At 40.1% G+C, this 22226-nt stretch overlaps 1 protein-coding gene across 2 annotated transcripts in view; it reads right to left on the bottom strand.

The window, feature by feature from the left end:
* fbln2 (fibulin 2) overlaps nt 1-18129 on the bottom strand; it is a 76830-nt gene extending 58701 nt beyond the window's left edge. The window contains exons 1-2 of one of the 2 annotated variants that reach the window (XM_034121977.1): nt 17875-18129; nt 13988-15824 (exon numbers count right to left, since the gene is read on the bottom strand). In XM_034121977.1, coding sequence (XP_033977868.1) covers nt 13988-15731 — 1744 coding nt within the window. In that variant the 5' untranslated portion in view covers nt 15732-15824; nt 17875-18129. Of the gene's footprint in view, nt 1-13987; nt 15825-15923; nt 15994-17874 lie in introns of those variants that run through there. The other variant, XM_034121978.1, reaches the window with a different exon arrangement.
* Nucleotides 18130-22226: the final 4097 nt, after the last annotated feature.

Here is a 22226-nt window from a genome sequence, read left to right as displayed (position 1 = left end):
TTTTCAGTCTGAGAAAGCTCAACAGGAAACAAGGCTTTTCTTTTCTTTTCCAAAACATGTGGAGACAGTGTAATTTAGTCTTGATCCAGACCGTATGTTGCAAGAGGTGCTTTGGCCAAATGGGAGTTTAAACATGAATGTATCATACGATCCATTCAGAATAATATATATGATATGATTTAAGTACATGAGGCTTGTGGTTGAAATTAGGGCTGTGGGGATTGTAATGCCGGGCATAGTATTGTTTATGATTGGCTTGCATCCATGAAATCTTAATTTTATTTTTGACTGAGTGGAAAACTGTTCCAGCCAGAGAACATACTCTTTGTATGTATGTATTTTTTGGCAGATAGACCTCTTTTTAATTCAAGACAGACAGGTAACTTGAGGAACAACAGCCTTGTTTTTCGTCATACTTATTTAAGGTCGGTCCAGGGATTGTTGAATATCCTGAAACCACACAAGGTTTCAACATGAGCTCAGGGAGATGCATGTATCATCTGCCTCTCTTCTCACTCAGCCCCCCAGGGTCTCATCTGTAAAGCAGATGGGAATATAATGTACTGTAAGCTTTGAAAGGACTGTCCTCACACTGAGTTTATGCTGTCTCTGAAATATCTGGTTTCACTGAAATGAAAAAAGGTTTGAACAGAACAGCACTGCCTTCTCTTTGTCTCACATTCAGGAGCAAAGCAACGACTCTCAGTGTTTCCTGCTCACTCTTTACTTCTTGTTTCTGGAACAACAGAGGTTTAGTGTTAGAAAAATCTCACTGGTCCCCGGCTTGAGCTTCAATCTCAGGATCCATGTATTTGTGATCCTCTCCAGAATGGAAGTAGTCATCACATACAGAGCATCAACTAGTTCCTGAACAGTGTCCTTCACACGCTGATATCCAAGAGAGGGAGTTACACAGTCACAAGATGGAGGAATAGAAAGCAGTATTCAATGTTTACTTCAGATTAGCTCCACGTCAGAAATGATCATGCTTGTCATATGTCTATCTCCATAGAGGCTGAATCATCATGTTAATCACATAGCTACCATATGCCTCAAACAGTCCTGATGCTCTTCTAGGTAATCATACATCCTGTCATGTACACAGCTACAGTTGGGATACCTTTGTTATCACGTGGACTCTGATATTGGAAGAGTACATTCAGTATTTTCCCAACATATAGCAGCCTTTGTTCGACTGCTCTTTGCCCGGAAATGCTAATCTCCTACAAAGCCCAGCCAGCCCTTTTCATGTCTGGCAATCTATCAAAACTAAACCCGTCAACATCAGTCTAACCTGGGCCCGTTTCCAGCTGCCTCGTGAGAAATGTTGGCAGCTGGTCCAATTATGAGACAGCAGTGCGGCCCACACACAAAATCGTATTCATGTCATTGTACAAGTAGGTCAATAAGGTCTACATCTGATTAGGATTTAATTGTAATTGTTGCCAATCATGTTCAGAGAGTTTTATTTTGTAGTATGGGTTGTTTCTGTATTCTGCTTATGCCTTTTGCGCCAAACCCTTAAAGGTCACCTATTATGCAAAATCCACTTCTTCATGTCTCTTCTCCATCAGCATGTGTCCCCTCTATCAGCATGTGTCCCCTCTTCTTCATGTCTCTTCTACATCAACATGTGTCCCCTCTTCTTCATGTCTCTTCTACATCAACATGTGTCCCCTCTGTGTAAAGAGATTCTGAAAGTATCAGGAAAAAAGATTCTCTCTCTCTTTGTCCTGATCCATTTATATAAAAACCTCCCTGAAAATGAGCTGATCAGATTTTGGCCACTTCATAACGATGTTTTGGCTTGTGTAACCATTAGCCAATCACCAACCAAGGTAACCCCCCCCCACCTTATCACCTGAATCTCATCCTAGAGCACCATTGAGTTCTTTTTAACCAAATCTCTCTCAGAGGGGCGTGGGGAGGGGCTCCTTATTTTCCTCTAAAGTAACAGACAGAGAATCAGCACTTTGGAAACAGGACTGAAACAGAGGGGATTATGGGATGCTGCAATGATCTGTTTGGTATTTGGAGCCAAACTCTTCAGAGACATGTTTTGAATATATCTGAGAACTATAATATATTGATGAAAAACAGTATGATAGGGGACCTTTAAGAAAGTGTTCTGTGCATGGCAAATTGTCGTAGTGGCCAAATGGTGGTACTACAACCTCTGTATCAGTCCATGACATCGTTGGGTCCAATGCTTTGTTTTGTGTTATTGCAGAAACTTATTTGTTTCTTACATTAATTCACGTGTATGTAAGTTGTTGTGCCGTATGTATAACCTGTGCTCTGCAAGTAAACATTTTTCAATACTTTGCACTCTCTCTGGAGCCCTGGAGTGATCAATTACCCACAACACTCCTTTATAGGGACCAATATCCAACAGTAATGTCGTAAAACTCTACCATGGCAGCATACTAACAACAATCCATGAGCAAGTTGGAATGCTTTATCGACTCTAACCTTATTAACATCAGAAGAAGTGAGTAATGAGTAATATCCTTTATATTCTGGAACATGCTCTCACCATTATGTCACACTTCATTATGGTCAACACTGCCAGGGTCTCTCTGGGAGGAATCCAGCAGCAGAAGTCTGATTAGATCTGAGCTGAAGACCAGACGTGGCCCTGAAGTCTGAGAGAGCTGCCCGCCTGGCAACAAAATGCAAGACTCTCTTTTATAACGATCAAGAGCTGCCGCACTAAGGAGACATTCAGTCAGAATGGTGAAAATGTGAAAAAAATACATATTAAATGCATGTATTTTTTTACCAAATGTAAAAACGACTTTCACTTCTTACTTTCTATGCAGTGTCCCTTTTACATTGGCTTCTACCTCCCTTGTTCCCTTTCTTCCCCTAACCATCCTTCTTTCCTTATCTCTTTCCTCCCTCCCTGCCTTTCTGGTTTTTGTTTGTCCTCCTTAGCTCCCTTCCTCTATTAACTCTGATAACTGTAACCCATTGCACCCTTCCTTATCTCCTCATCTTCCTGTCTTTGTTTCATCTCCCTTGTTTCCTTCTTCCTTCCTTCGTCCCTTCTGTATGACTTATTACTGAAAACTTGAATGTGTCTAATGTGTGCTAACTTTCTTACAGATTTACACACCGTGCCTTTGGGAGCAAATGGGGTTCAGTTTTTCCCAAGAATGCATTGACATGTTGACTGTAAGAATTGGGATCGAACCCATGGTTGTGGTAAGTAAAGCTCATTGAATTCAGTGCTAAAATCAAAACTAATCTGTGTTTATGTTACAAAATCCATGGTGACAAAACGTATTGCAACAGGGCTTGTTGCCACGTAAGCTTTTGTTTCATCCATAACCTCCAGACCTTCTTGAGAAGAAACAAAGATGTGTTAATTCTGGACAGCTGATCCAAGTGTTGATGACTCAACCAAACACATATAAAGGTTGTTCTGTAATACTTTGCTGCTTGGTGTTTCAATGTACAGTTGGAAAATGACGTTGTAACTCAACATGACTGGGGTCATTACAAATAGTGCACAGATCCAAGCTATTTCCCCACATTCAGAGATAAGGAGAGCGACCAAAGTGAGAAATGAGGGACCCACTCTACATCATCATCCGCTTTATTTAGGCGATTTGTTTCCTGTCGACAAGCCTGAGTTAAAAACAGCTTTGACATTGGCTGAGGAACTAAGTAGGAGATACCTCACTGACAGGCGAAAGCTTTACCAGATCTACTTAAGATATGCAAAAGAAAAGCCATCAAGCAGAAGTTATATGCAAGAAAAATAACAGGAGATGAGAATAAATATCATCCATTATTCACGATATCTATGCCAGTGGCTTTTAACGCTGACATCTTAAAAGTCACTCTCTCCCTTGTTGGGAATAACAATGGCAATACAAAAAGATTTCTCCGATTTTTTATCCAGAGCTGGGGGAAAGAGCAGGCATTTGGAAATGAAAGATATATCATACATGTTCTTTTGTGTCTTACATTATGCTTAGACGGTAAGAAACAATGGTACAAATGGGATCAGTCCGAGTTAAGATGAGTTTTTTTATTATTTCCTGGTTTAACGGTTTGCAGCATACTGCAATGTGAAAGTCTATATTCTAAGCTGCAGGAAATGCAGTATTGTTTTGGTGATTTGGGTCATACAGTGGCTCTTCTGAAATGTGATTTTTTTTCATTACTGCACATATGTGTTCATTACTTCCAATTTTAGTTCTATGATTTCAACCATATTCACTGTAAATATTGCTATATTTCTTAATATCTTTTTAATATTTTTGTATATCTTTTAATATCTTTTAATATTTTTTAATATTTTTTAATGTTATTATTGTTTTCTTAAAATAGTTTTCTATCTGTGTTTTTAATTTTTCTCCAACACATGAGATTAGTCACCAAAATTGCTTGATTGGGTTATAATGACCTTACCTTCCAAGGAACTGGCAAAATATTGGATTTAAAAATGATGTAATCATATTATTGCAATGTGGACAAGTCCAATGGATTTCTAGGCCCCCAAAACATAAATTTAGACAAAAAAATTACTTATCTTAAATAAATTATGAAGGAGTTAGGGTATTTTAAGGAATTTTCGGCCATCTTGGACACCATCTTGAAAATTAGACTTTTGTAGTGGTCAGATTTTGGTAGACTTTTAGTATGTTATTAAGTACACCTGATACTACATACAGTCCATTGAGAAACCTTTTGTTGCAATTGTTTTGGGGTCAAACCATATTTGCAGCTGACTATTAACCTACTGTTTCTCATTCTGATTCTAGTTCGGAAATGGTTCAGAAGTGTGCACAGGACCCTGCTAACAGAAGTATTATTATTAGAAGAGTTATCCAGGTACAGGATGCATGAACTGTTGAGGCTCTAGTGGTTCATAATGACATCCCAAAGCAATAAGAGAACCCTCCTATCTATGACAGGTAGCGCTGCTTTCAAACAACAACAAAAACCCTTCAGGTAACTTGAAGATCTTGAGCTAAACAGTGAGATTGGAGCCAGCGCAGACAGAGGATCGTCTATCTTGAAGTTAATAATCAGACAACGCTGCCACTGACATCGTAAATAACTGGGATTGTGTCTTTTTTGGTCCGTTTGCCTTTGAGTTACTGTCACCCTTCCTTGGTCAAGTCAATACTGTTGGCAACACTGTGAGGAGAGACGGGTGATTTGTGACTGCTGCTGAAAAGTCTTCAACACCATCAAACACCCGTCACTTTAGCAGTATCTTTGAAAACCTAATCTGCAAGTTTTAAAGGTGACCTTGATGTGATGGAAACTGGAATGAGAGCACAGATATGTATACATGTCTGTTGAGTGTGTATATAGGTATATACAAATTTTATACATATTTTTATATATATTTGTATTCTGGATTGTGGGAAACGGTATTTCGATCTCTCGGTCTGTACACACAAACTGAAAGATTGACAATAAAGTTGACTTTGACAGATTTAGGGGCCGTACTGGTTGGGTCAGGAGGGTTAAAAACAGGATGATTTTGATAACATTGGAGCTGATCCGAAAAAACAAACATCAACAGAGACGATCGAGAACAATCTCTCTCTGACTGATGATTGGTCGACTGAACACACTATTACTAACCCTCTCCTTTCCTAGAACATAAGCCAGTCATTGTGAACAATTAGCAACTGCAATCAACAGAAGTAAAAGTGAACATTAGGCTATAAACAAACTACTTCACGGTCATATCGCCTCCGCTAAGATAAAGGCAGCTTATGTGTGTGATGACGTTTAGTATTGATTTATTCATTTGTTAGCAACCGCTGTTTGTATGACACACAGAAACTTCGGATATTCACGAGTGGAGCATTTACGGACATATGTTATGTCGTAGGACAAAACGTGAATCTTTTAAAGCTGCTCAAATGCCCTCTTCATTTCGAGAGCATATATTGGCAACTGTCTTTAAAGTAGAGGAGTTAAAGTCAAAAAGCCACTGGATTTGTTGCTAGGTTTGTTGGACAGCTAACTTGGACTCTCTAAAGTAGAGACACTACATACCGATATACACCTGAACATCAGCAGGAGAGGACTCTTTAAAGTAGAGACACTACATACTGATATACACCTGAACATCAGCAGGAGAGGACTCTTTAAAGTAGAGACACTACATACCGATATACACCTGAACATCAGCAGGAAAGGACTCTTTAAAGTAGAGACACTACATACTGATATACACCTGAACATCAGCAGGAGAGGACTCTTTAAAGTAGAGACACTACATACTGATACACACCTGAACATCAGCAGGAGAGGACTCTTTAAAGTACAGACACTACATACTGATATACACCTGAACATCAGCAGGAGAGGACTCTTTAAAGTAGAGACACTACATACTGATATACACCTGAACATCAGCAGGAGAGGACTCTTTAAAGTAGACACTACATACTGATATACACCTGAACATCAGCAGGAGAGGACTCTTTAAAGTAGAGACACTACATACTGATATACACCTGAACATCAGCAGGAGAGGACTCTTTAAAGTAGAGACACTACATACTGATATACACCTGAACATCAGCAGGAGAGGACTCTTTAAAGTAGAGACACTGATATGAGCCTGAAAATAAGCAGCATATGTCCTCTTTAATGTATGAGAAATGTGCTTCAACATTACACAACTGTGAGGGATGTGTAAATGTCCAGTAAATCCAGTTGCAGCCACTTTAGCAAACATCAGCGTTTAATTTCATGTCATAAAATACATCGCTCAGTTTGAAGCATTTGTGCAGTAATTCCTTTGAGCAGTCAAATCATATCCGTCACCAATCCAGACATAAAGCCGTGTCGTATAAACTCAGCGTTTGCTATTGGATATCCCAGAGGAAGCATTGTGATTACACAGATGGAAACGTTTGTCTTACATTCACTGAACACATGCATTGTACCTTGACCCAGAGACTATTCAGAAATAATTATGTGAACACTATTTCTGTCTCTTTGTCGTGTAGCATCATATACAGGCATGAGCAGTCCAAATGTTGTGAATCGTATATATCATGACCGTGCTTTCTGTCAGGGTCTGGGAGTGTGACTGGCATTTTGATTGCAGTTTTTCTCAGGGGACCGTCTGTGGCCTTGAATCTGGATCCAACAAAGTGGATTTGGAAGAATATAGCATCCAATGGGGACTCCATTTAAGGAAAAAACATGTTTACTACTACGGAGAATTATACAGCTGTTTTCTCAGTTGTGCATGTTATTCTTAAGGTGCATTACATATTGTTTGTTAGCAGGTGACCTTAAAAAATCTGTTGACTGGATTTACCAGTGACTCTACTAGCTTAGATTTAAGGCCTTTTAACATCAGGCAAAATGATAATGATAGACCATCTTCTATCCTGGGAAGACCACGATGAATATATCTGTACGATAAAGGGTCTTGATCATATTGCCTTCAGTGATTGAGTCAGTTCTTGTTTCTCGTCTTAATATTTGCACTTGTTGATGTTGCAATTGGAGCTGCTGTGATTTAAGATGCAAAATATGTAGGACCTGATCTGACTGAATAAAATGTTTTCGTATAGTATCGTATTGAATCTTATTGTCACGTATGTTATCGTATCGTATCGCATCGTGTAGTGTTTTGGAACAAATTACAGTATAGAGCAGCGTTAACAGCTCTAGCGTTGGGGTCGTTTGCTCACTTTCACTTCACTGACAGCAACTAGCGCTGTACCTGAAGTTCTTTCTCTTAGTTCATCATTTTGTTGTCATAGTTTTATCCTATGCTGTGCACAATGACTTGAACAAAAAACGTTATGATTCGACTGATAAAATGACATTTGAATTGGCGACTTCTTGACTGTTGACTGTAAACATCTTGTCAATCGACATGTCTATAACGATATAATGGATCATCAGCTGGTACAGACTTGTGGCCTGGGACACATACATTTAATTTGGCTTAAGTCTTTTAGCATGAAAGTATTAAGTGCTTTTTGTAGGGTGCTCATTTTTTAAACAGTCATCGAGAGACTAGCTTATCTCAAGTTACCATCTAAGTGCTGACAGAAAATGACATGCCTGCTTATTTATTTTCAAATAAATGCAATCAACTGCCAAATTGAATTTAATAAAATCAGCGAGGTTTGAATGATTCACAAACGTCTTTTCAAAGCGTCCGAAGCAGATGGAGATGTTCACGCCTCAGACAGCTGGTGTCATCATGCCTGATTTACTGAGTCAGGAACCTTTGAAAAGCTTCTCCAGGAGTGACTGAGTCCAGAGACGGAGAGTGTGAAGCAGCTAGCTGACAAATAAATCACACTTGTTTTATAGACACTCTATCACCCTGACAGACTGTTCAGAATATCTTACTGGCTGAGCGCCATTTATGCAATATTCAGGCAGGGGAGAGGTGAAGTACTGCACAGCAACAACAAATAAATCCTCTCCAACAAACAGATGAAGATGTGAATAAAGCTTGTTGCGTTTTAAGCTTAAATATCAGATATATTGAAGAGTCAATATTCTGAAATCACCTGAAACTACAAAAAAGCGAAGGAAACCATGCTATGTTAGCTTGATGCTAAATAACGCCCTTGCTGTTTTTTGGCAAGACCATATTGCCTAGAATCTGTTGACCCCTCACCCCAAGATATCTGAATGAAAATGGGTTCTACAGATACCTCCAGTTTACAAACATGTCCACTGTATGTCAATTCCCTGCAGTTTTGAGCGAAAACAATTTGTTTGCATGCTCGATAAATGTGTCTTTGTCATCCATTCAAAAAGATTGTGTATTTTAATCATTCTGCATGCTGGGGTCTTGGAATTGCGTGAATTGGAAATGACTGACAGTGAGACGTTTGGGGATCCAATCAGCCCATTTGAATTCAAGTGTGATGATTTTGGTCACCATTTTATTGTAGTTAGACAGCTTTAACCTTGCTTTATAAAATGAGCTGTCGTGTTTCTGCCTCATGAAACTTTAGAACCTGAGGATGTATGTATTTTTCTAGATATATTGACGATAGAGTTGTAGAGTGATAACGTAATATTGTAGGCCGACCCAGAAGTTAGCATGTCTCCCTCGAGAAAAAGCAATGGGATTTTTCCATTGGCTTTCTGGATATTGCAGGAAAAAATGTCTGTGGTTTACAGGTTTTGTTCAGCAGGATAATCTCCACATATGAACACCAATTTAAGATTTTTGAAGCGTAAATGCAATTGCTAGAGCTGACATCAGGCTAAAAACAAACAACATCACAGTAGCATTGCTGCACATTACCATCGCTAAGCTAAAGGCGGCTAATGCTCATTGTGATGATGTTTAGAAGACTCACTCTCCCTGTGCCCTTCCTTTCCTTTCACCTATGCCCCCATTTATACAACCCAGTGCATCTAATCAAGGCCAACAAGTGATCAAAAATAATAATGTAAGATATATCTAGAGAGAATAAATGGACAGGCCAACATAAATGGCTCCTAGACTGTATAACTGAAAAGGCAACTAGTAAGGAAACTTGTTTTTTTCTAAACTGTAAATCCAAGAAGCAGACGTCACAGTACCCAGAGGGGGGAGATAGTGGAGTACAAATACTTCATTACTGTACTTACTGTAAGTACATTTTTCTGGAATCAGTACTTTACTCCACTAATTATTTTTCTGACTACTTTTTACTTTGACTTCTTACATTTTTAACACAAATACCTGTACTTTCTACTTCTTACATTTTCAAAACAGGCTGGTTACTTTAGTTTTAATCTGCGTTTCATTACATTTATTAGAGCACTTTTTCGAATGCTCAAAGCGCTTTACATTACATATTACACATATCAGACATGTAACAGTGAATACAGCAAATTAGGGTGAAGTGTTTTGCCCAAGGACACAAAGTTATGGGTACTTTTTACTTAAGTACATTTCGAAGCCCATACTTCTTTACTTTTACTTGAGTAAAGAAGTTTAGTCAGTACTTCTACTTTCACCAGAGTATTTCTAAACACGAGTATCTGTACTTGAGTAAAGGACGTGTGTACTTTTGCCATCTCTGACAGTACCGTCCATAGAGTTTAATTGGACAGCTCAGACATCGTTATACTGACAAATATATAGTTTCAAATATTCCAAATGAAGGTTTTTAAAAATCCTCCTGAAATGAAACCATCTAAAGGCTGGAGGCCAGAGAGAGAATTTATAACCAAATCCAGATTCTCCAGCTCCCGTATCTGTCTCCTCGGGGAGTTTTGAGGCAACGCGCAGTAAAACTGTGACTGAGGAGTGAGCGATGGTGCTGACGGCTATAAGACTGCTGTGAGAGTGTTTTCACCACATGAGAGTTTGACTCGTTGCTCCAGACAGACCCTGAGATCACTATTTATGTTCCTGTTTTATACCTGGGGACCTCCACTGCTTCTATACACTCATGACATATGGCCTGGATTTATACTTACAACAGGACGGACAAAGGGAGCATTGTTCTGCGACTGTTAAACATTCAGAAGTTTAAATGATTTACGTAAGATTCAGATTCAGGGTACTAAAGTGCAGAAATAATTCTCTGAGCAATAGAGTTCAGATTTTAAGTGCTGGAGCATTCCACACAAGTATTTGCCATTATTGAAGAACTGTTTTAGGGCCTGTGTCCACATATTAGCTTTTTCTGAGTCTTTTTTTGATATATTCCAATGAAAACAGAGTGCATGACGTCTGAAGCTTAGAGCCTTTTTTTGTACGACCGCTCCCAGTGTTTCCATTTGAAAATATTTCAACTTTTCAGACAGGTGACATCACTGTAGACATTGGAGGAGAAGCTTGTTTTTTGCCGTGTCTGTCAGATGGAAACTATCATAACAAAGACCTAAAGCCCGTCGGTTTGAGCTGATTGGCCGGGAAGACCCTGGATGTTTCTGCCAAACAGTGTGTGACTTTTATCTCAGATCTCATATGTACGCAGATCGTTACACTCGCTCTACAGCTGTCAGACTGAGCGGTGAAGCTCAATCTGTCAAAGTGTGAGAGCAAGCATCTTCTGGTGGGTGAACATAGTGTAAAAACAACTTCAAACACATATATAGTAACACAAACAGATGCTAAAATCCAAGAGGGGGAAGTAAGTCTGTTTACTGTTTTTGCCAGAAAACGACGTTATGTGGACACAGATCTATAACCATATGTAACAACAATTACTAGGGATGTCCCGATCCGATCACGTGATCGGGGATCGGAGCCGATCACGTGATTTTCACGTGATCGGGGATCGGGAGAAAAAAATCGGGGATCGGATTTCTTTTTTTTTTTTTTTATAAAATATTTTTATACATTTTATTTAATGTTACAAAACAAAAATGACCATGTTCACGTCTTAAAGTCATCCTGAGGCCTTAGTTTTGGGTTAAAATTACACAACATCATGTATGTGTTGCTTCTTTTGGGCTTGTTTTCATAGACCTGGTTGCTTATTTCTCTCAAATCTGGCAACAGAGTGGGCGCAGTGTCTAATGGCGCATTTCCACTACACGGTCGGCCTCGGCCACACTCGGTACGGCTCGGTACGGCTTGGCCGCGTTGGGCCTTAACAGGGCCGACTCACTTCATGCTGCGCTTCCATTACAGTTTAGGAACTGGGGTAGTTACTATAGTAACGCAGTGTAGGCGGAGCCGTGACGTCATCTTCAATGAGAAATCCAGAAACACAACACAGCCGTTAGCTGTGAGCACTCAGAGCTCACAGCTCCTTATATATGTTCAGAAACTCGACAAAAGTTAAACAAGTACACACCACAGACTGCCTGTGTCATGGTGAATACAGTCGCTGCTGTATTTATGTCTGTATAGGCCGTTGTTGTGAGTGTGGACGGTCGGGGCATATACTGCGTTAGCTTAGCCAATCTCCATCTAGAAAAACACGAATTTTAAAAGGTTTTTCGCCTGCCGTCTGTCTGCAGACTTGACAAAGCATTAATTCATGGTTTTTACTAACCGGTATCAGTATGTTGTTACTTCGGCATCATTTTGAAACGTGTATTACAATTAAATCACGGTCAAATATGTCCATCTTGTTGTAGTTCTAGCCCTCTTGCCAGCGCTCCTCTCTCTAGTTTAGCATACTCAGCCCGACTCAGCCCTGTTTGTTGGCCCCGATAGAACCACAATTTTCTAGGGCCAGAAAAGAGGGGAAAAAGTGGCCCCGCGCCGTGCCGCGCCGGAACGAGGCCTAGTGGAAGCACAACCAAAAAAGGGGACGGCACGACACGGCACGCTTAAAGCGAGCTACGCGCTGCAATGGAAATGCGCATAGTAGCAGTAAGCTAACAAGAGGCTACGTTCAGCTGGTGACTCGGGAGTCGGGACAGAGAAAATGTCAGGAGTTTGAAAGTATTATAAAATTGAAAGCGAAGGCAGTGTAACAGCCAGATGCAATGTTTGCAAGGCGGAGGTTCCTCGTGGTGGAAAGAACAGAGCTACGTTCAACATGACCAATCTAATACAAACACCACCAACAACAACACGACGAGTACACAGCGGCCACTCAGGTAAAGGCACTGAAACAACCGACACTTTCAGAGACTTTTAAAAGGAAAGAGAAACTACCCCAGAACAGCCAAGATAGCTGAATTCATCGCGTTGGATGACCAGCCGTTATCTGTTACCTTTTTTTTCCTCTTAATGCATTGCATAAAGATCGGATCGGGAAAAATCGGTATCGGCAGATTGTCAAAATCAAATGATCGGAATCGGATCGGGAGCAAAAAAAGGTGATCGGGACATCCCTAACAATTACTCATGAGTGTAAGGCGTTGTGGCTTCCCCCCACTTATAATGGAAAGATAAGCAGCTTGGCACTGGAGCAAATCATAATGGCAGTAGTTGACAGAAAGTATACTCCAACTAAGACCAAAACAGAACCTGGGAAATTCACATAACTGAATGAAACTGAAGCAAAACCTATAAGAGGTGCCGCCTTACAGCAAGCCGCAAACATATTTGTTCCATTTAGGAACGTCAAGTCGAGTCAAGAAATGTAATTTAAAGGATTTTCTCTGCTGTTCAACGCAGTTGGCCCGTCTGGTTTTGCCTATCATTTCCTCTCAGATCCTTACAATCAGCTCATTCCCCTCACCTGGTTTCAGCCCCTCTCCTCACCTGCTGTTCATTCCCTCATTAGCCTCACAGCATATACACCACCTCCCTTTCACTTGGTACTGCCAGATTGTCTGGTGTGTTTCTGCCAAGCTCAATTTCAGTGAGTTAGGGCCTGTGTCCACACTTTTCTGGCAGAGCGCTGGGGAAAGCCTCAGCCCAACGTTTGGATTTTTTTAGTTTGTGCTACTATATATTTGCTTGACATCATTTTTGCTCCCACACTTTATCTGAATGAGCTTCAGTGCTCAGTCTGACAGCCGTAGAGCGAGGAGGAAAACCAAGGTAACATCTAAGTTTCCAGTAAACTTTTCCGCAATTAATCATAGGGGTGGTTCATTTTTGTATAGTTAAGATACCCACAAGTATTCGGGAGAGGCCTCATTGAAAAGGAAGAGCAGCAACCTATACTATATGCCCCTTTTACATGCATGTAGTATAGAAAAGTGTAACAGAACAGTAAAATGCTAAGAGGTCAAATGGTTCTCTACAAACCAGAGGGTTGGTGTTTTAACTCTGACCCTTTTTAGTCAACATGTCAAAGTGTCCTTGGGTAGGATATTGAAACAGAAATTGCTCCAGTAGTATTGCACTGATAGACACCCATAATGTTGTAATTCAATATTTTTAGACCAAAAGCAAAATACAAGTCATATTGAGGTATTTCCGTTGAATATGTTTCCATCATTCTTCAACGCACCCTCATCTGTTTTGACATGCCAACTTCTCTTACTCATAAAATGAAGTTGATATATTGTGATAGTTTTCTAAATCTGTTTCAGACTCCACACTGAAATCGACAACAGACACTTTATTTATGTAGAATAGAAATCACCATCAATCAAAGCTTTGACTTACCTCCATCAGTTTGGACGAGCAGAGGGCGGTCAATCCTCTCCTCTTCCGCCTCTTCCTGGTCATCACTGTGAAGGTTAACCAGCTTCTGCGATGGCTCACTCTCCTGCAGATTGACCCTTAATACTTCCTGGGTCGTGCTCATTTTTTGGGTCACGGGGGTTGTCAGGAAGTCGGGCGTCGTGGGGGAGTTGGTGGTGGGCTTTGTTGTGATCCTTTCCTTTCTACTGGTTGGATCTCTGCCCTCTGACTCCTCCTGGATTACCTCCTGTGGTGCTGGATTTATCTTGTAGGGAACATCCAATCCTTCAGGCCCAGTGACACTAAAAGATGTTTCTAGTTTGTCCTCCTCTTCATCCATTCCTTCCTCAATGTCCGGTGCTATGGTCCCCTGTAAGTCTTTTTCAACATTTGGGCTTTTTGGGCTGCTCTGCATATAAAGTGGAACATTTTCTTGATTGGTTTGACTGTCTATAGCTCTCACTGTATGACTAACATTGATTTGACTCTTTGAATCAATGGACGTCACACCCTCTGATGCACTTTGGTTATAAGTCTGAGTCTCAGAGCTTATCTGATGATGAACTGCACTCTCTGGACTCAAAAGAGGGTGTTTTTCACTCCCTAATTCCCGAATGAGTGGAAATATGACACTATCTGAACTCTCAAACGCATGCAGAGGATTCTCCAGATCTTTCTTCGTTGTGATATCACCGACTGAAACACTTTGAGCACTTGTTGGACTCTGTGAAGGCTGCCAAGAAGTGGTGTCCATTTTTGTTTGTGGCTTAATAGTCCTCTGCTGTTCTCCTATTGGACTTTCCGTCACTTCCTCTCTGTCTGCAGGATGTTCATGAACTTTGTGTCGCTCTCTCAGCTCCAGCTTGTTTTGTCTATCAAAGCTCTTAAGGGCGGTGGTTCTGTCAGAGCCTCGAGACACAGATATGAGCTTTTTGGAGGAAGAGGACTGGGTGGGGAAGGCTAGAGATTGTGGGTAAGGCTCTGGAAAGTCTGTAGGATTATAATCATAATCTTCTGACTCCTCCTTCATCAAGGGCAATATTCCCTCCGAAGGCAGTGTTTTGAAGAGGGGAAGGTTGGGAGGAAGTTGATGTGGTGTTGAGAATTGATCCGTTCGCCCTTGTTGGTCAAACCTTTCGGCGTGACTCTTGTGTCTGTCCTCGTCTGTTGGTTCAGCTAACATTGGGTTATGGACCTTGTTCTGGTCACATTCTGGCACAGGGTAACACATCATTTTCCCTCCTTCAGGGGGACAGTGGCAAACCTGGCAAGGGTCAGTGTTTAATGAGTGCCCGGCGTCGTACTTTTGCCCGTCGTAGATGCAACCAACTCGTTCGCACTGCATGCAACCGTCCACAGGCTCCGAGACATCGATGCAGTTTGGCGGCAAATCAGGACAGCTGATGAAATCACAGCTGATTCTTCCCCCTCCTGTCGGGCAGAGGCACTCTGTACTGCCGTAGTCAACAAAGTAAGACTCTCCCTCTGCCACCTTGCCGTTCTTGAAGCCAGCATGGAGACAATCATAGTATTGGTAACCCTCACACATGCATCCTTTCTGCAAACATGAAGCGCAACAGCTGCCACTGTCCAGCACTTCTTCGATACAGTTGTCCAGCTGAGGACAGTCCACACCGGTGCAGTCTCGCTGACACAAGCACACACTCGAGCAAAGAAAGAGGATTGTAAACCTGAGAAGAAGTACTTCAGCTTTTAGAGCAGCCATGGCACCAGGTGGGTACAATAATCAAAGGAGATCCGGTTTCATTCAAGGGTTTATCTTCAAGGATTCTGGCGCATTCTGTGAACCATCTTTACTCTGCAAGAAAAAAGAGAAAGGTAGACAGAGGCTTTTTTCACAAAATGAAAGCAGACCAACATCTGGCTCGATAGTTAATCCCACAAGTCTACCGCGTACCTGATTATCTCTACAGGAACAATTTCCTCGACAATCTTGGTTGCAATGAAACCCTAAATTGTAACTGCTGAACATAGAGAGTGCAGTTTGGAGTCTGTGGGGAAATGATAACACTTAATGGAAAGTACATTCTCAGAAGAAATGTGTGAAGTAGAGAACAAAGTACGCAGTCTTCTTGTTTTTAAATGAGTTTGAAAAGTTGATCAGACTCAAAGTGTTGCAATTATGATCTCTTATGTTAATTCTGTTTGGTAACACATCATTATTATGCTAAACATTTGTGAGTTTCCTTTCTGAGCTTTCCAAGAAGCTTCACATTACTGTCTTTGCCAACATGTTTTTAGCCAGCTCTTCTGTAAGACAATCTGCATATGTTCCCATGGTAGTGGATGCTTGCTGGCTGGCCATCTTTAAAAGTAAACAAACCCCCCCACATCAAACTCAAACTGCTCTAATCCTGGAGAGATATTCATGAAGTATCTATGAAGTGCTGAATTTAACACTGATCCGTCACATAGGTCCTGTCAGAAAGCATTTAATCCACATCACCCTGACAATGATCCCAACATGTGAAAAGCCAACCACCGTAGAGGATGTTGTGACTAAAGCTTATAATAGTACTCAGATGTTATATTTAAGTAAAATGGCTATATACAATTGTAAAAATACTCTGTTATAAGGTAAAGTCTTTCATGCAAATCACTTAAGACACAAGTATTGTCTCAAAATATACTTAAAGTACCAAAAGTAATAGTTCTCGTTATGCATTAAGTCCCATTTCAGAATCATATTGAATGACTGTTTTATGATTATTGATGCATTAATGTGTTCATCACAGCTGGTGAAGGTGGACCTAATTGTAAGACTTCATACACTGCTGGATATCGTAACATATAATTATACATCAATGTTAATTTATGTTTAAATGTAAAATTGTGGCTCCCAAAATGAAGTGGAAATAAAGTAGCATAAAATAAAATACTCAGGTGAAGTACAAGTACCTCAAACTTTTGCTTAAGTACAGTACTTGAGTAAAACTAAATTATACCACTGGTTGTGACAAAGTGAAATTCTAACTAGTTTTTGTATTTTGGTGTAAAAAAATATACATTTAAAGTACTTTAATGGAAAGAAAATAATGGCTTTGTTGGTCACCATGCAGTGCATCTCCAAGCAGCAAACTGTAGTGTAAACCAGTGTGTTCAACTATTACAGCCTTTTACCGTGCTCTATAATAAAGGTGTTTCTTTATTGTTTTTCCCACACCATTAAAAAGGCTGTTTTTAATATGTTATAGTGTCAAAGCCAAGCATATCTAACAAACAATGACAAGCAGAGAAATAGAAGAAGGGTTGAATAATTTGCCATCTGTATGCAGTTAGCTACATGAGAGACTTTAGAGCCCTATTTTGGACCAAACAGACTAGGAGGTGGAAGAACTACTCAGATGTTATACTGTAAAAATACTCTGTTACAAGTAAAAGTCCTGCATTCAACAGCTTAGTGCAAAAGTAATGGGATCAAAATATACTTTAAGTACCAAAAGTATACTTGATATGCATTACTAAATCATTATAGATGCATGAATGTGTTCATCACAGCTGGTAAAGGTGGTTTTAATAACTTTATTTACTGCTGCTGGAGATCTTAATCTATAATGATATGTTGATTTATAATTTGTATTGGCTAATAATGTGACTCTGTAAAGTAACTAAAGCTGTCATTTTTAATGTAGTGGTGTAGAGAAAAGGGATATATTAGATATATAATATTAGCTTCTGACATCTAGTAGAGTGGAAGGGAAAAGTAGCATAATACAAATACTTGGTTAAAAAAGTACCTGAAAATGTACTCAGGTACAGTACTTGAGTAAATGTACTTCATGACATTGCACCACTGAGCAGACTGCATAGATTTTGAAGAATTGTTTCAACCTATCATCGTTTCTCACCTGAAAGGACTCACCAAACTCAAACACTGGTCCCAATTGCAGCGAAAAGTGAAATTGAATTCCCCCAAAAACTTTAAAAAGTGAGCCTCCTCTGTATCGACGGACTCTACGGTGCTACCACAACACCCGGGGATTAATCTGCATGCTCCAAATCCTCGATACAAAGCTGAAGAAAGTCCAAAGAGTTGCTAAAAACCGGTTTGAGTTACTGGAGATCTGCGGGCTGTCGGTGCTCTGCTATCCGCTCAGAGTGAGTCTTCAGACGGTCAGAGAGCGACTGGAGCCCCGGGCAGACACACCCACTAAAATACAACTCAAACCCCCTCCTCCCCCTCCCAACTTTTACTAACCTCTACCCAGCCTTTCTCTCTCTCTCTCTCTCTCTCTCTCTCTCTCTGTCTCTGTCTCTGTCTCTCTCTCTCTCTCTGTCTCTGTCTCTCTGTCTCTCTGTCTCTCTGTCTCTCTGTCTCTGTCTGTGTGTCCGCAGATACAGAGACTTTCTCAGGCAAATGTTGGTGGGAGCACCGCTGGAGGAAATCCCATCCTAATGTTATTATAGTGTTCTTAAAATAGTTCTCTATCTGTGTTTTTAAATTTTGGTTGACTTTTATGTATGCACCACGACACCAAGTCAAATTCCTCATACGTGTCCACCTACCTGGTAATAAACCTGTTCCTGATTCTGATTCTGATCCTGATGTGTAATGAAGAGCACACAGATGTGCAGGGTAACTTTTAAAATGTATTCCGTTACAATTACTGGTTAACCGTAGAAATCAGTAAACTGATCGCAGTATCAAAATATAAAAAAAGCAATGTAACCTGATTACTTTTCACTTTTGCATCACCTCAATATCAAATGTTTTTGTAAGACAATAGAACAATGTGACCTTAGAAAAGAAGAAACTAAGATATTTAGGATCAGAAATGATTTTATTGATAGGAAAAGCTGCCTTTCATGAAGCATATTCAGCCTGTACACCAACAATGAAACACATGAGCACATACTACAGTTTAAAAAAGCAGGAATACAATCTGAGCTGACAGAAAATCCTCCGTTTTAGTTTAACACACACAGTTAAGATCACACACACACACATGGATGAACATATAGGTTCACCTGCTGAATTAAAAACAGAACAAATGAAGCAAAGAAAGTGAAAACCATAAAGCAGATTCAGGCAGTAGAAGCATATATTCACCATTATCCTACAGAACAGTACAGCTCACAGAGAAGAGAGAACATCTGATCCTTTACAGCAAACACTATCTGCTCTTTTTAGTTTGTTACTAACACTGTAATCCTGCTACATGTCGTTATCCCCGAATTTCAGAAATGTAACAGTAATATGAAGTTACCTTTTTTTTACGATTACGTCATCCTGTTACATGTAATCCATTACTCCCAAAGCCTGGGCCTGGGGTGGAGTTTTGGTTGGTCACATGATCACAGATAAGACCACTTTCAGAGGAGTGGGCCGGCTCACAAATAGAGATAAAACAATGGAGAGGTCTCACATTCAGAGTGAAGACCTGTCACAACTTGCCTACATTTGTTTTCCAATCTGCCCGGGTCACACTTCCTCACATATGAAAATGGATTCGGCTGTGACAGAAGTTCACTGCAGTTTCGTCAGAGTTTCTCACAGACGACGGTGTAGGAGAGGGAGATTATGTTATATATTTATTCATGTATTTAACAGGGACAGTGCACATTAATCAACACCTCCAGACTGAAGACTTTCTTTTTGCCGCTACTTTTAATTGAACTATTCACATCTTACACCGCACTGTAACTTTTATTTATGTACCTGTATTATTCATGTTTTAATATCTTTGCTTTTGAATGTTTCTAATGTGTTTTATGCTCTTAAAGTCTTTCATTTTTGTAAAGCACTTTGAATTGCCTTGTGTTGAAAAGTTCTATATAAATAAACTTGCCATGCCTTACCTCTGTAAATGTAAGAGGCTAATTTTCATCTGTCGTCCCTGGACAGATTTTGTATGTCAACCTAAAGACACATTTCATTTTAAACAAGTAAAAACATGCAACATACAGTAGATTAGAGAGGGGGTTGCCATGGTGTGGTGAACAAACTCTGATGTTGCACTCGTAACACGATCAGGCTATGAAACACTGCGTGGGACTTCAACAACGCATGGGTGAGATTTGTAGAATCCCTGTGTGATCCACGGGGAAATCTGCCAGATGCAGACCAGTGTTTGAGAGAGAAACACACTGCTGTCCCTCGCATGGTTTATTGAAGACAGGCCAGCTTTTAGTTCCTCTTGGCAATTACAGTATGTCGTGGAATATTGGCTGCAAAAGAGTATTTCATTACTGTTCCGAAAATGTGAGACACAGACTGAAGATTGCCCAGAATGGGTTTCATATCAGTCCGCAGGGAAATGGAACAAACTTTAGATAACTTTCAACTTTAGCTAAGATGACTATTACTCTCTTCTGCAAAAAATCTGAAGCTTAAGGAGAATAAGATCATGTTATATACTGAATATGCAACATCTACTGAAAGAGGTCATATTCTGATCATTTTCAGCTGTATATCAGTATAGTGTCTCTACTTTAAAGAGTCCTCTCCTGCTGATGTTCAGGTGTATATCAGTATGTAGTGTCTCTACTTTAAAGAGTCCTCTCCTGCTGATGTTCTGGTGTATATCAGTATGTAGTGTCTCTACTTTAAAGAGTCCTCTCCTGATGATGTTCAGGTGTATATCAGTATGTAGTGTCTCTACTTTAAAGAGTCCTCTCCTGCTGATGTTCAGGTGTATATCAGTACATTATGTAGTGTCTCTACTTTAAAGAGTCCTCTCCTGCTGATGTTCAGGTGTATATCAGTATGTAGTGTCTCTACTTTAAAGAGTCCTCTCCTGCTGATGTTCAGGTGTATATCAGTATGTAGTGTCTCTACTTTAAAGAGTCCTCTCCTGCTGATGTTCAGGTGTATGTCAGTATGTAGTGTCTCTACTTTAAAGAGTCCTCTCCTGCTGATGTTCAGGTGTATATCAGTATGTAGTGTCTCTACTTTAAAGAGTCCTCTCCTGCTGATGTTCAAGTGTATATCAGTATGTAGTGTCTCTACTTTAAAGAGTCCTCTCCTGCTGATGTTCAGGTGTATATCAGTATGTAGTGTCTCTACTTTAAAGAGTACTCTCCTGCTGATGTTCAGGTGTATATCAGTATGTAGTGTCTCTACTTTAAAGAGTCCTCTACTGCTGATGTTCAGATGTATATCAGTATGTAGTGTCTCTACTTGAAAGAGTCCTCTCCTGCTGATGTTCAAGTGTATATCAGTATGTAGTGTCTCTACTTTAAAGAGTACTCTCCTGCTGATGTTCAGGTGTATATCAGTATGTAGTGTCTCTACTTTAAAGAGTCCTCTCCTGCTGATGTTCAAGTGTACATCAGTATGTAGTGTCTCTACTTGAAAGAGTCCTCTCCTGCTGATGTTCAGGTGTATATCAGTATGTATTTGTCTCTACTTTAAAGAGTCCTCTCCTGCTGATGTTCAGATGTATATCAGTATGTAGTGTCTCTACTTTAAAGAGTCCTCTCCTGCTGATGTTCAGGTGTATATCAGTATGTAGTGTCTCTACTTTAAAGAGTCCTCTCCTGCTGATGTTCAGGTGTATATCAGTATGTAGTGTCTCTACTTTAAAGAGTCCTCTCCTGCTGATGTTCAGGTGTATATCAGTATGTAGTGTCTCTACTTTAAAGAGTCCTCTCCTGCTGATGTTCAGGTGTATGTCAGTATGTAGTGTCTCTACTTTAAAGAGTCCTCTCCTGCTGATGTTCAGGTGTATATCAGTATGTAGTGTCTCTACTTTAAAGAGTCCTCTCCTGCTGATGTTCAGGTGTATATCAGTATGTAGTGTCTCTACTTTAAACAGTCCTCTCCTGCTGATGTTCAGGTGTATATCAGTATGTAGTGTCTCTACTTTAAAGAGTCCTCTCCTGCTGATGTTCAGGTGTATATCAGTATGTAGTGTCTCTACTTTAAAGAGTCCTCTCCTGCTGATGTTCAGGTGTATATCAGTATGTAGTGTCTCTACTTTAAAGAGTCCTCTCCTGATGATGTTCAGGTGTATATCAGTATGTAGTGTCTTTACTTTAAAGAGTCCTCTCCTGCTGATGTTCAGGTGTATATCAGTATGTAGTGTCTCTACTTTAAAGAGTCCTCTACTGCTGATGTTCAGATGTATATCAGTATGTAGTGTCTCTACTTGAAAGAGTCCTCTCCTGCTGATGTTCAAGTGTATATCAGTATGTAGTGTCTCTACTTTAAAGAGTACTCTCCTGCTGATGTTCAGGTGTATATCAGTATGTAGTGTCT

The sequence above is a fragment of the Trematomus bernacchii genome, unplaced genomic scaffold, assembly GCF_902827165.1.
Source record: "Trematomus bernacchii unplaced genomic scaffold, fTreBer1.1, whole genome shotgun sequence".
Taxonomy (NCBI): Eukaryota; Metazoa; Chordata; class Actinopteri; order Perciformes; family Nototheniidae; genus Trematomus; species Trematomus bernacchii.
Note: the sequence above shows the minus strand (reverse complement) of the source record. Positions and strands in the feature narration are given on the sequence as shown.